Here is a 13272-nt window from a genome sequence, read left to right as displayed (position 1 = left end):
GTTGCCATCGAGTCAATTCTGACTCATAGTGAACCTACAGGCCAGGGTAGAACTACCCCACTGAGTTTCCAAAGAGCGCCTGGTGGATTCAAACTGCCAGCCTTTTGGTTAGCAGCTGTAGCACTTAGCCACTACATTACCAGGGTTTCCAAGAATAAAACAAGTGCCTAGTAAATAAATCCCCTCTAAATCGAAAACTGATACCATGCTAGGATAGTCAAATTGACTAGAGATGATGATCAGAGTTTGTCCAGACAAGAAAACAAAAGGCTTCAAAGCCTCTATTCTTATCAATATTTTGAATTAGCGTGTAATGAAATTACTAACAATCATTATCTCTGGGAGTTAAATTAGGTATTTTGATATTGTTTAAATTTTTAAATAAGCATGTATTGTCTTTGTGATCAATAAAAATAATGCTGACCATCCTTCAAAAATCCATCTCAACAACACCTACAAAGTGAAAATTACTCCTTTCCATAAACCACCACAGAAGTCTTACTTTCCTTTGAAACCCCACAGCACACTGTACCTCTCATACGGTGGTAAGGACGATTACTAAGAGTAGTAATAAATTTTTTTTAGTAAGTATAATCTGATTCCTTGCAAGTCAAAATTGTTCTTTAGCACATCAAAGTCACCAAGCAGAGGTTCTACTAAACGGACTAAGCCACTTCATTAATACTCTAAGAACAACACTGGAAATGTAACTAAAAAATATATAATAGAATACAATAAACAGTTTATACTTGCAAAAAGTTGAGTGAAATTGCCTCTGCAATCTTGTTCCAATAACACTGTACTTTATTAAAGAGTTCTTAAAGAATTTGGAAACAAACGTGTACAGTCTATGACAATTTCACATTCTCAATTAATGACATCTCAATGAGGCTTTACTAATATCTACCAAAAAATTCAAAAGAAGGTATTCAAATTTAAGTTAAATGTAAAATTTTCATTTCCTTTGGAATAGCTACAATGCTCCATTAAGTGGGAACCTTACACACAGAATCAAGATTCTTCAAGTACCATTACGTGCTTAATAAGACAAAAAAATTTTTTTAATGTATCAACCAAGAACATCCAAAGGACTTAATCTCACATAGATTCATCCAGAGAATTTAGACCACAATGGGTTTTTTTTTTGTTTGTTTGTTTGATTTTTTTGTTGTTGTTATCATCAGGAGGGATCAGTCCCTGGAGAAGGACATCATGCTTGGTAAAGCAGAGGGTCAGCGAAAAAGGGAACAACCCTCAACAGGATGGACTGACACAGTGGCTGCAACAACTGTGAGGATGGCACAGGACCCAACAGTGTTTCATTCTGTTGTATATAGGGTAGCTATGAGTTGGAACTGACTTGATAGCACCTGACAACAATTTTTTTTTAGTTGAATAAGGTTGGTTAGTTTTTTGGTTTGTTTCTGTTTCGGGGGGTTTGTTCATTTGTTGGCCGTAATCACCAATACCAGAAACTTAAAAAAAAAAAGTTAATTTAATAAAAATCCTAACGGTGATGATTTTTAAATATATCCACAAATTCTCTGATACTCCTCCATTCAAGATTGGAGCTTAATCCTTCTCTCCTTGAGTGTAGGCTGTACTTCGCAACTCACTTTTAACAAATAGGATAAGGCAGAAGTGACAGTGTATCATTTCTGAGAAAAGTCAAGAGAAGACATTGTGGCTTTCATGTTGATCACTCTCCCTCATATCACTTGTTCTAGGAAAAGCCAGCTGCCACACCATGAAGGATCAGCCCGTATGTCAAGGAACGGAGGCCTCTAGCCAACAACCATGTGAGGTGAGCGATCTTGGAAGAGCATCTTCCAGCCACAGTCAAGCCTTCAGATGACGGCTGTTCTAGCCAACATCCTGACTGCAACCTCATGAGAGACCATGAGCCAGGATCACCCACCTAAGTCACTCCCGAATTCCTGACCTTCAGAAACTGTGAGATAATAAATGTTCGTTTAAGCTGCTAAATTTTAGAGTACTTTGTTACACAGCAATAGATAACTAATACAATAATCCTTCAAATCATTAAGGATATTCTTTTCAAAATGATTATGCTTCTATTATACATAATTTATCTTTTAAGGCTTAAATATTTCCACACAAAGAAAAAAAATTGCCTAACAAAAATGAATCATGTATAGAATCAAAACTTTATGGCAATTAAAAGACAGAAAGAAATTCATTTACAGACATTATGAATGAGATAGTAAAATGAGGAACAATTTCCCTAACAGTGAACTAAATGTAGGCAGGCAACCACCCGAAGAACGGAAAACAGGGACAATGAAATGAAGACGTGGACAGAGAGTGCAGGAGTCACCTGCTTTCATCACCAACTTCTCCATCACTGGGGTTTCTTACCATGTTCACGAATAACTTTGAAAGAAATAAAAATAGCAAACGGAGTCCACCCACTTGCCACTGTTGGCCAGCTGTCTGAACTCCTTCACGGTCATGGCCTTCTTCTGGATGTTGTACTGAGTGAAGAGTCCTGACTGCCCTGTCACTATCTGCTGGATCGGTGCTGGGATCAGCAAATCGTCAATGTCATCATAGCACTGCCTCGGTTTCCACTCCTTAGGGGGAATCACCTAAAAATAAAACAATAAAGTAAAATGTTGTCTTGAAAAGATTCCAGGTAGTTATTTAGCTTTCATATTCCAACAGAATACGAGTGAAACATTTCTCGCATCTCTATGATAAATGTGTAAAGGAGTCATGAAGATTCGCAATAATGGAAATGCTGCAATCTTCCAAATCGTCAGCCCCACTTAAATAATTTTTTAAAGGGCAAACATTTATTGAATACTCACTATACCAAATACTGTACTGGTATTAACTCATTGTTATTGCTCTTAAGAATTCTATGAAGTTGGTAGGATTAGCATTCCAATTTTAAAGGTAAATCTGAGACACACACAGAATTAAAATATCGTGCTAAAGTTTAAAGAGCTAAAGGATAGTTGAGCGGGAAGTCTAATGCCAGAATTCACACTTACCCATTATGTTAACCTGCCTGCCTCTCAACGGAGTATGAAATTAACCTTACATAAATCACTTCTTCCCCCAAAGAAGTCCAGTCTTTATTGATGTTTAGCTAAGCATTTAACTATGCACTGTGTACATTAACATGGGAAAAATAAGTAAATATGTGTTTTTATCTTCCTTTGGAAGAAATGATTTTCTACATCATGAAACCAAAGAGAATGATTTAAAGGCCAAGTGGTCTTTTTCTCAGTTAAAAGATCTGATAAACACTAACTAGATAGCAGACAAGAATTATCTCTGGTGGAGGGAAGGACAACACACAACACAGGGGAAATCAGCACAACTGGACTAAACCAAAAGCTAAGAAGTTTCCTGAATACAACAAAACACTTCGAGGGACAGAGTAACAGAGATGGGAGTATGGGGACCATGGTTTCAGGGGACATCTAGGTCAAGTGGCATAACAAAGTTTATTAAGAAAATGTTCTCCATCCACATTGGTGAATGGCATGTGCAGTCTTAAAAGCTAGCAAGCAGCCATCTAAGAAGCATCAGTTGGTCCCAGCCCACCTGGAGCAAAGGAGAATGAAGAACACCAAGTTCAAAGGAAAATATTAGCCCAAGAGACAGAAGGAGCCACATAAACCAGAGACTCCATAAGTCTGAGACCAGAAAAACTAGATGGCACCTGGCTACCATCAAAGACCGCCCTGACAGGGAACACAACGGAGAGTCCTTGATGGAGCAGGAGAAAAGTGGGGTCCAGCTCCTAAGAATATATCCTAAAGAAATAAGAGCCATCACACAAACAGACATATGCATACCCATGTTCACTACAGCATTGTTCACAATAGCAAAATGATGGCAACAACCTAGATGCCCATCAATAGATGAATGGCTAAACAAACTATGGTACATACACACAATGGAGTATTACGCAATGATGAAGAACAATGATTAATCTGTGAAGCATCTCATAACGTGGATGAATCTTGAGGACATTATGCTGAGTGAAATAAATCACAAAAAGACATATTGTATGAGACCACTATTGTATAAACTCATGAAAAGGTTTACACACAAAAAGAAACAATCTTTGTTGGTTGCGAGGGAGGGGAGGGGTGAGGATGGAAAAACACTAAGTAGACAATAGATAAGTGGTAACTTTGGTGAAGGGTAAGACAGTACACAACACTGGGGAAGCCGGCACAACTTGTACAAGGCAAGGTCATGGACCAAAGTCCCTGAGGAGTCAAATTGCTGGGCTAAGGACTGTTAGGACCATGGTCTCAGGGAACATCTAGCTCAACTAGCATAACATAGTTTATAAAGAAAATGTTCTACATTCTACTTTGGTGAGTAGCATCTGGGGTCTTAAAAGCCTGTGAGCAGCCATCTAAGATACAATGGTGTCTCACCCCTTCGGGAGCAAGGGACAATGAAGAAAACTAAAGATACAACACAAAGATTAGTCTAAAAGATTAACAGACCAAATCTACCACGGCCTCTACCAGACTGAGTCCAGTACAACTAGATGGTACCCAGCTACCACTATCAACTGCTCTGACAAGGATCACCATAGAGGGTCCCAGACAGAGTTGGAGGAAATTGTAGAACAAAATTCTAACTCACACAAAAAAGACCAGACTTACTGGTCTGACAGAGACTGGAGAAACCCTGAGAGTACAGCTCCCCAACACCCTTTTAGCTCAGTAATGAAGTCACTCCCAAGGTTCACCCTTCAGCCAAAGATTCGACAAGCCCATAAAACAAAACAAAACAAGACTAAAAAGGCACACCAGCCCAGGAGCAAGGACTAGAACACAGGTAAAAGGGAACCCAAGGTCGAGAAGGGAGAGTGTTGACATGTCGTGGGGTTGTTAACCAATGTCATAAAACAATATGTGTACTGTTTAATGAGAAACTAGTCTGTTCTGTAAACCTCCATCTAAAGTACAATAAAAAAATTAAAAAAAAAAAAAAGTGGGGGGCAGAACTCAAATTCTAATAAAAAAGACCAGACTTAATGGTCTGACTGAGACTGGAGGGACCCCAGAAGACATGGCCCCTGGATTCTCTGTTAGCCCAAAACTAAAACCATTCCCAAAGCCAACACTTCAGACAAAGATTGGACTGTACTATAAGACACAAAATGAGACTTGTGAAGAATGTGCTTCTTAGCTCAAGTAGACACATGACACTAAGGGGGCAGCTCCTGTCCACAGGTGAGCTGAGAAGGCAGAAAGGAAAAGGAGCTGGTTGAATGGACACAGGAAATCCAGGGTAGAAAAGAGAAGTCTGCACTCACATTATATGGACAGCAACTAGGGCCACATAACTATGCGTGTATAAATTTTTGTATGAGAAACTAAGTTAAGCTGTAAGTTTTCACTTAAAACACAATAAAAAAAATAGCTGAAGAAAATTACCTTCGCAAGGCCTGCTCGGTGAGCTCCTTTAGACTCCATGTATGCGAGGCATTTGTTGAAGTCCCTGAACTCCTCCATGGAGGGTCTGAAGGTCATGATCTTACAGCCGGGATTGGGAGGGCTGTCCGCCTCGGCCACGTCCATGATGGCTGGGGCGGTCTCTGCAGAGAAGATGGTACGCTCATCAGCACCTAGTTACTGTGTGGACAAGGTTAGTGGAAGGGGGCAACGGTGGTTCAGTGCTAGGATTGTCGCCTTCCATGCAGGGGCCCTGGGTTCAATTCCTGGCCAATGCAGCTCCTGCACAGCCACCAGCCATCTGTCAGTGGAGGCCTGCATGCTGCTGTGATGCTGAACAGGTTTCAGTGGAGCTTCCAGAGTAAGATGGGCCAGGAAGAAAGGCCTGGTGATCTACTTTCAAAAATCAGCAAATGAAAATACTATGGATCACAATGGTGCAATCTGCAACCAACCACGGGAATGGCGCAAGACCAGGCAGCGCTTCACTCTGTTGTATATGGGGTCACCATGAGTCAGGGGCTGACTCGACGGCAGCTAACAACAACATAGGTCGGTGGTCATCTCTCAGGTGAAGGCTTGATTTCCCAAACAGTGTGTAAGCTCCCCCACAGGACCCTTCTCCTGTAGCTACTCACCTTCCCCCTCTCCCACCCCCACCTCTCTCTGGGCTCCTGAGAAAAACTGCCTGTATTGCGCCTCCTGCTAAGCTCCTATTTCCAGCATCGAATCCCTGACTGGACTAGACCACTTGCCTTCTCAAATCCTTCCAAGCACAAATGAATTTTCTGACTCTGCAAGTTTACCAACGATGCCACTCCTGTGTACCAGTTCTTAAGCAGGCTCCCTCTAATACACACACCTGTATGAAGGCCTAGCCTGGGATGAGCAAAAAGAAACCCAAACCAAACCCATTGCCGTCAAGTCAATTCCAACTCCTAGAGACCTTGGAGGACAGAGTAGAACTGCCCCATAGTTTTCAAGGAGCACCTGGTGGATTCAAACTGCTGACCTCTTGGTTAGCAGCCATAGCTCTTAACCACTACGCCACATAAGCACCCCAAGTACGGCGTTTACTCAGGTGTGCTTCTGCTCATCACACTTGCTTCCCTGTGATAATTTACAAACAGTTCATCAGGGGCACCGCCGGGCACCAGGCTAAGGTACTGGAGAGTCCGGCATGAGTCAGGCTTGTCTTCACCTTCCAGGCTCGCCATTTAGCTCTGCTGACCCACGCTGGTAGAGGCAGAACCAACCTTCAATAACAAGACATACGCAGAACAGAGAACTAACTCCACCAGAGTGAACCGGAAATACCCCAGGAGACGGGCTGCATTAAGACTTAGAAGAAGGTGTAGGCGTTTGCCAGGTGAGAGAAACAGCATTCCAGGCAGTGGAAATATTTGGAGATACTGCAGGGATGGAGAGGAGTTTACTGGGTCTGGAGCTTAGAAGGGAGAGACTATAGGAGATCAAGGTAGAAAAGTAGGCATAGGCTTTGCTACAAAAACACAGGCTTAATCCTCCTGTCAATGAACAAGGTGATTCTTTCAACAAACACTCAGCACCTAACACGTCCCAGGAGTCCCTGGGTGGTGCAAATGGTTAATATGCTTGGCTGCAAACTGAAAGGTTGGAGGTTCCTGTCCACTCAGAGGCACCTAGGAAGATACGCCTGGTGATCTACTTCCAAAAAATCAGCCCTTGAAAACCCTATGGAGCACAGTCCCACTCTGACACCCGTGGGGTCACCATGAGTCAGAGTCAGCATGACGACAACTGGTTGGGGCATTCAGAAGGGAATAAAACAAAGTCCTAACACCAACGAAGCAAAGCAGACAAGAAAGAAGTGCTATGAAGAAGAAACCAAGGTAAGGAGATAGCGTTCAACAGGAAGTGATAGCGATTTTCTACAAAGGGAGTCAAACGAAGGCAGTGCAACCACACCAAACCCATTGCCACTGAGTCATTTCCAACTCATAACAACCCTATAGGACAAAGCAGAACTGCCCTATAGAGTTCCCAAGGCTGTAAGTCTTTATGGAAGTAGACTGCGACATCCTTCTCTTGTGAAGCGGCTGGTAGGTTTGAACCTCTGACTTTCTGGTTAGCAGCCAGGCTTAACCACTGTGTCACCAGGGCTCAAAGGCAGTTCAGAGGAAATTTAATTTCAGCAGAGGCTTGAGGGAAGGAGTAAATCACGCAGACAACTGGAAAAAGCAAATTTCAGGCTGAGGCAACAGCAGAGAGCCTCTTGGGCTGTTCCAAGAATAGCAAAGAGGTGAGCGTGGCTGGAACTAGTAACGCAGAGGGGAAAGTGGTGAGTGATGAGGGTGGGGAAGGTAAGGAGTTTGGCTTTTACACTGAGTGGGATGGGATGTAATTGTGGGCTTCTTCTCCTTCCTGTGTACCCAGTTATTGGTATTCCGACATCCATTTCCATCCAAGTAGATGGCACTGCTCTCTAAGGTCACCCTTCCAGAGGGTTTAAGCAGAGAAGTGAGCTGGCTCCTCACACTTCTAACTCTCCCTCTGGCTGCTGTGTCAAAAACAGACAAGGGTGGAAGCAGGGAAAGGTGAGCAAGGAGGCAACTGACGCTAACTAAGACCAAAAAAACCAAACTGTTGCCATCGAGTTGATTCCAACTCACAAAGACCCTAGAGGACAGAGTGGAACTGCCTCATACGGCTTCCAAGGAGTGGCTGGTGGATTCGAACTGCCGACCTTTTGGTTGGCAGCCAAGCTCTTAACCACTGCACCACCAGGGCTCCTACACTAACCAAGGCAGGATAAAATGGTGCCTTGGAGCAGTGGTGGGCAGCAAGAAGTGGTCAGGCTCTAGATATATTCTGAACAAGATTTCCTGATAGAAGTGAGAGAAAAAGAGGAGTCAAGATGTTTGGTCTACACACAACAGAAGGATGACTGTAACAAGAAATTAAGGCAAGGGAACGGTTAAGCACATTAGTAGCAATCAGAATTAAACGTCAGCTCTTGACTGACTTTGCTAACCTTTGTGAGTGAAGTAAACGCTCCATCTTCCTAACTGCAATACTCCCTTGAAGGACCAAAACTCCTTCTACGTACGAATCAGGTATACACACTAAAGATCACATGAGCCTCTGTTTTTGACCTTTTCCACTCTATAAAGTTAATATATAATCACCATAAAATTTAAACTGTTTAAAAAAAAGAAAAAAAAGATCAGGATGGTCAATACGAGCTTTCCAAAAACCTATTACTTAGAAGCTTGAATTTTTATCATCAGCAATGAACACTGTCAATTGTTTTTGAGGTTACAGGATTCCTTTGCTCATTTTTACGAAAAGGCCTGTCAAATAACCAGTTTGTCTATCATTCATGCTTCTAAGTAAAAGTTGTATTCCACAAAAAAAGTGTCTACTTCAGCTTATGTAAGAAAAAAATTTTTGATGTTAAAACTTAAAATATTATAACCCCACCACTCAAAATTTTGCCAATATGATAGGCAAAAAAAGAGTCATGTCATTTGAAGTTCATTTATTAGTGACAGTGATCTTTTTTTTTTTTTTACATTTATAACCATTTGGAACCTGTTTACAGTCTTTGCCCTTAAAAGACAGCTTATCAATTGTCTCTGTTCCTCGAATTTTTCCTAATCCATATTTATTATTATTAAATTTAATTATGCTGCTTGAATTAAATTCCCAGCCCCACTTCCTTCTCTTTTACCTCTATTTCTCTGAGCCAAGAAAAAATGTAGATTTAAACTGCTCTCGAAATGCCGTTTCCTAGGTCAGAGAAAGACTTACATTTTGCAAGAAACACCACTATGATTTTCAGCTGAAGGTGATGCAACAGTCATTGTTTTAAAGCTCCCCGTCCTCTTTAGAGACTGAGTCCCCACGGTCAGTGACAACAGTATCTGATGGCAACTCTGTTAATCTGCTTCTGCAGTTGCTTTCTAATGTGTAAGAGACCACCAAGACCAAATAGCCACGGTTGTAATAAGTACCCTGGGTATTTTTTTAGGAGCTGCAGATCTTTTCCATTAAGTGAAGAAAAGCACAGCACTAACTCATGCTTGTATAACCCTCCCAAGCTTTGTTTCTGAAAATGCTTGCCTTATTGTCAAGGAAAAGCACCTCCTTACTCCCCTGGTTCTAACACTGATGCACTTTATTTGGCAATCAAAACAGAGCATGGGGCAGATGCTTAACGGCCAAATGTAACGCAATACCCTCTACTGCTTTCCTGTGCACACCTGTGGTTGTTTCTCCTATTTCAACAACTTCTGTGAGAAAAGTAAACTGATGGCTCTGATGACATGAGTATTCGTTTCTTCAACACAGTCCTGATCTGCTCCGCTAATGGCCTCGGAAGAGAGCACTTTCCAGGATCTACTACAAGTGGGGTGCCCTGGGAACCACGGAACTATCAGATGGGCAAGGCACTGGGCACAATTACCAGCAGCGCTAGCGTAGACGGAACGCTATTGCCTCCCCCAGGGTTTCCCTAGAGGACTCGCCCAAACCCTTGAGGCCACCCTTCCAGCCGGCACTCACTCCTCCTTTCCAATCCCACAACTGAGGGACCAAGGCTCAGAGACAGGGTGCCTGCCACTACCCTGCTCTACGGCAGCTCTGGAGTGCTCAGTGCACTCAGCCAAGGCCCAGGCAGCTCATGCACGTGGCTGGGCTCACAGGGGGTGGGGGGAAGCATGAGCCTGAACTGCAGACCACCACGGTCTGGTATCAAGGCCAGACTAGAGGGAAAGGAGTAGAGTCCAGCTTCATCAACAGGCTGATGATGCTCCGAGCTTCTGTCTGACTCATTCATCTTTCTCCCTGGTTCTAGGCTTGCCAGGAAAAGGGAAGTGGCAGGCCACCTTGAAACCTCTAAATGAACCATCGGTACACCTACCCACGGACTGAATCACGACAGCGTATCTGGCTTTAAACACTGCCCTTTCCTCCCATCCCAGGACCCCACAGGCCTGAGCTAGGAAGGTAGAAGCGACACTGCAAAGAAAAGCAGCCCTTAGCCTGTGGGTCATTTCTGTCCACACCAGGCCTCACACCTCTCCCAGAAGCCTGGGCAGTTTTTAGTTAAATTTTTTGGTCCCATTCTATCACCACACCATCTTGCTCCACCTGCCTGCAGAGATCAGGCGTAGGGATGGAAAAATAAACTCAGCGAGATGGTTCTGGGGCAAAAGAACGAAGGCTACATACAGATGAATCTGTGTTCTGGAATTCCCATTCTTTGCAATGTTATCCATAATTGTGTTATGATCCACACAGTCCAATGCCTTCACGTAGTCAATAAAACACACGTAAACATCTTTCTGATACCCTCTCGCTTTCAGCCAATATCTGACATGAGCCGTGACAGCCCTCATTCCATGTCCTCTTCTGAATCTGGCTTGAACTTCTAGCAGTTTCCTGTCGACGTATGGCTGCAGTAGTTTTTTTAAAGTCAGCAAAATTTTGCTCATGTGTGACATTAATGATATTGTTCCCTAATTCCTACATTCTGTTTGATCACCTTTCTTAGGAACAGCCACAAATATGGATCTCTTCTACTTTACAGTACAATGACTGTATTCCTCCCACCTTCTTCTGATGCTTCCTGAGTCATTCAATTTTTTGCAGAGAAAATCCTTCAGTAACGCAACTCAAAGCCTGAAGTTTCTCTTCAGTTCTTTCCACCTTCACAATACTTATTCCTTTTATTTCTTTTTCTTATTCTGCTGAGCTGGCTAGGACACCCCAGTGCTAAAGATAAGCAGTAACAGTGGGCTGTCTTATTTTAAAGGGAATGCTACCACCGAGAATAATGCTTACTTACTATATATGTAGGTACCCTTCAACAGATTAAGAAAGTTCCGTCCTATTATTTTCTGTGTAAGTTTCTTATTTTTTATTTTAAATCAAAAATGAGTGTTGAATACTATCAAATGCTTTTGCTGCATCTATAACAATGGCTTTTCTCATTTATCGATCATCGCGATTAAACTTGATAACGAAGTATTATCAGAATTGCACATCGCGGAGTTCTCTGGGCTAGTATTAAAGGTTTCATATCCTGCGTTTGCAAATGAGGCTACCTTGTCATTTTCCTTGCTCACGTTGTCCTTCTCTGGTGCTGATATCAAGGTTATGCTAGCCTGATATAATGAGTTGGGGAGTGTTCCTGAAAGAGGAACACTCTCAGTTTGTGGGGTTTCGGTGTCGGTAGCTGGCATCGAGTCTGTTCCAACTCATGCTGACCCTCTGTGTGGCACAGGAGAACTGCTCCATAGTGTTTTCTAGGCTGTGGCCTTTCAGAAGCAGATCTCCAGGCCTGTCCACCAAGGAACCCCAGCGTGGGATCTAACCACCAGCTTTGCAGAAAGCAGCAGTGCTTAACCATTTGGACCACCCGGGAACTCCTTAGAATTACGTATTATTTGAATATTCCTTAGAACTGGAGTACAAAACCACTGAATCTAGTATTTTCTTTGAGGTAAGACATGTAACCACTGAATCAATTGCCTTAGATGGTATATTTCTACCACTTCTTGTATCTGTTTTAGAATTTGTATTTTTTCTGGGAAACTGTCCATTCAAATTTATTAGCTTAAGGGCTAATGGACCGCATCTACCCCGGCCTCCACCAAACTGAGTCCAGTACAACGAGATGGTGCCCAGCTACCACCACTGACTGCCCTGACAGGGATCACAATAGAGGGTCCTAGACAGAACTAGACGAAAATGTAGAACAAAATTCTAACTCAAAAAGAAAGACCAGACTTGTTGGCCTGACAGAGACTAGAGAAACCCTGAGAGTATGGCCCCCAACGCCCTTTGAGCTCACTCCTGAAGCTCACGCTTCAGCCAAAGGTTGTACAGGCCCATAGACTAAAGGGGCGTGCCAGCCCTGGGGCAGGGACTGGAAGGCAGGAGGGAACAAACAGGAAAGCTGGTAATAGAGAACACAGGGTCGAGAAGGGAGAATGCTGACATGTCATGGGGTTGTTAACCAATGTCACAGAATAATGTGTGGACTAAATGTTTAATGAGAAACTAGTTCTGTAAACTTTCACCCAAAGTACAATTAAAAAAAAAAATGAAAAAAATTTATTAGCATAAGTTTTTCATGGTCTCCTCATCTGTAGTTCAGTACTCTTTATAGTCCTATGTTGTTTTTTGTCCAGATACACGTTTTTTGTAAGGTGAGGATCTCTGGAAACCCTGGTGGTATAATGGTTAAGAGCTACGGCTAATAACCAAAAAGATCGGCAGTTCAAATCCATCAGGCGCTCATTGGAAACCCTATGGGGCAGTTCTACTCTGTCCTATAGGGTCACTCTGAGTCGGAATCGACTCGGTGGCAATGGGTTTGGGTTTTCTTTTTTCTTTTAGGTGAGAATCTACAGCGTGCATCATACATCTCAAAAAGATCCATGACCAAAAAATAGTTAAGAACCACTGGGCTCCATGATGGCAACAGATCTGGGCTGAGTTCTAGTTCCACCAACACCCCAGATGTGACCTCAGCTATGGCACTTCATCTTTGTTAAGTCCTAGAAACCCTTAAACCAAGGAGACGGAACAAATTCAGTGTTCCTAAACACTAGTCGACAGACCTGTGCCAGTCTATCACAGTGGTACCAGCAGTCCGCAGGAAAAAAGCCATAAAAGAGCTCTGGTTTTCCTGTTTCACCTGTTATTCCTAAAGTATGTACTTTCTAGAATTTTTGAGGTAGATCACAAGGCCTTTTTTCCAAGGCACCTGTGAGTGGACTCAAACCTCCAACCTTTTGGTTAGCAGCCGAGTGCTTAACTATTTGCACCA

General features: G+C 42.8%; 1 protein-coding gene across 1 annotated transcript in view; it reads right to left on the bottom strand.

The window, feature by feature from the left end:
• KDM4C (lysine demethylase 4C) overlaps positions 1 to 13272 on the bottom strand; it is a 384820-nt gene that overhangs the window by 342391 nt on the left and 29157 nt on the right. Inside the window, exons 2-3 of the mRNA XM_049896778.1 lie at positions 5436 to 5596; positions 2434 to 2609 (exon numbers count right to left, since the gene is read on the bottom strand). Coding sequence (XP_049752735.1) covers positions 2434 to 2609; positions 5436 to 5579 — 320 coding nt within the window. The 5' untranslated portion in view covers positions 5580 to 5596. The remainder of the gene's footprint in view (positions 1 to 2433; positions 2610 to 5435; positions 5597 to 13272) is intronic.

This window comes from Elephas maximus, chromosome 9, assembly GCF_024166365.1.
Source record: "Elephas maximus indicus isolate mEleMax1 chromosome 9, mEleMax1 primary haplotype, whole genome shotgun sequence".
Classification (NCBI taxonomy): domain Eukaryota; kingdom Metazoa; phylum Chordata; class Mammalia; order Proboscidea; family Elephantidae; genus Elephas; species Elephas maximus.
Note: the sequence above shows the minus strand (reverse complement) of the source record. Positions and strands in the feature narration are given on the sequence as shown.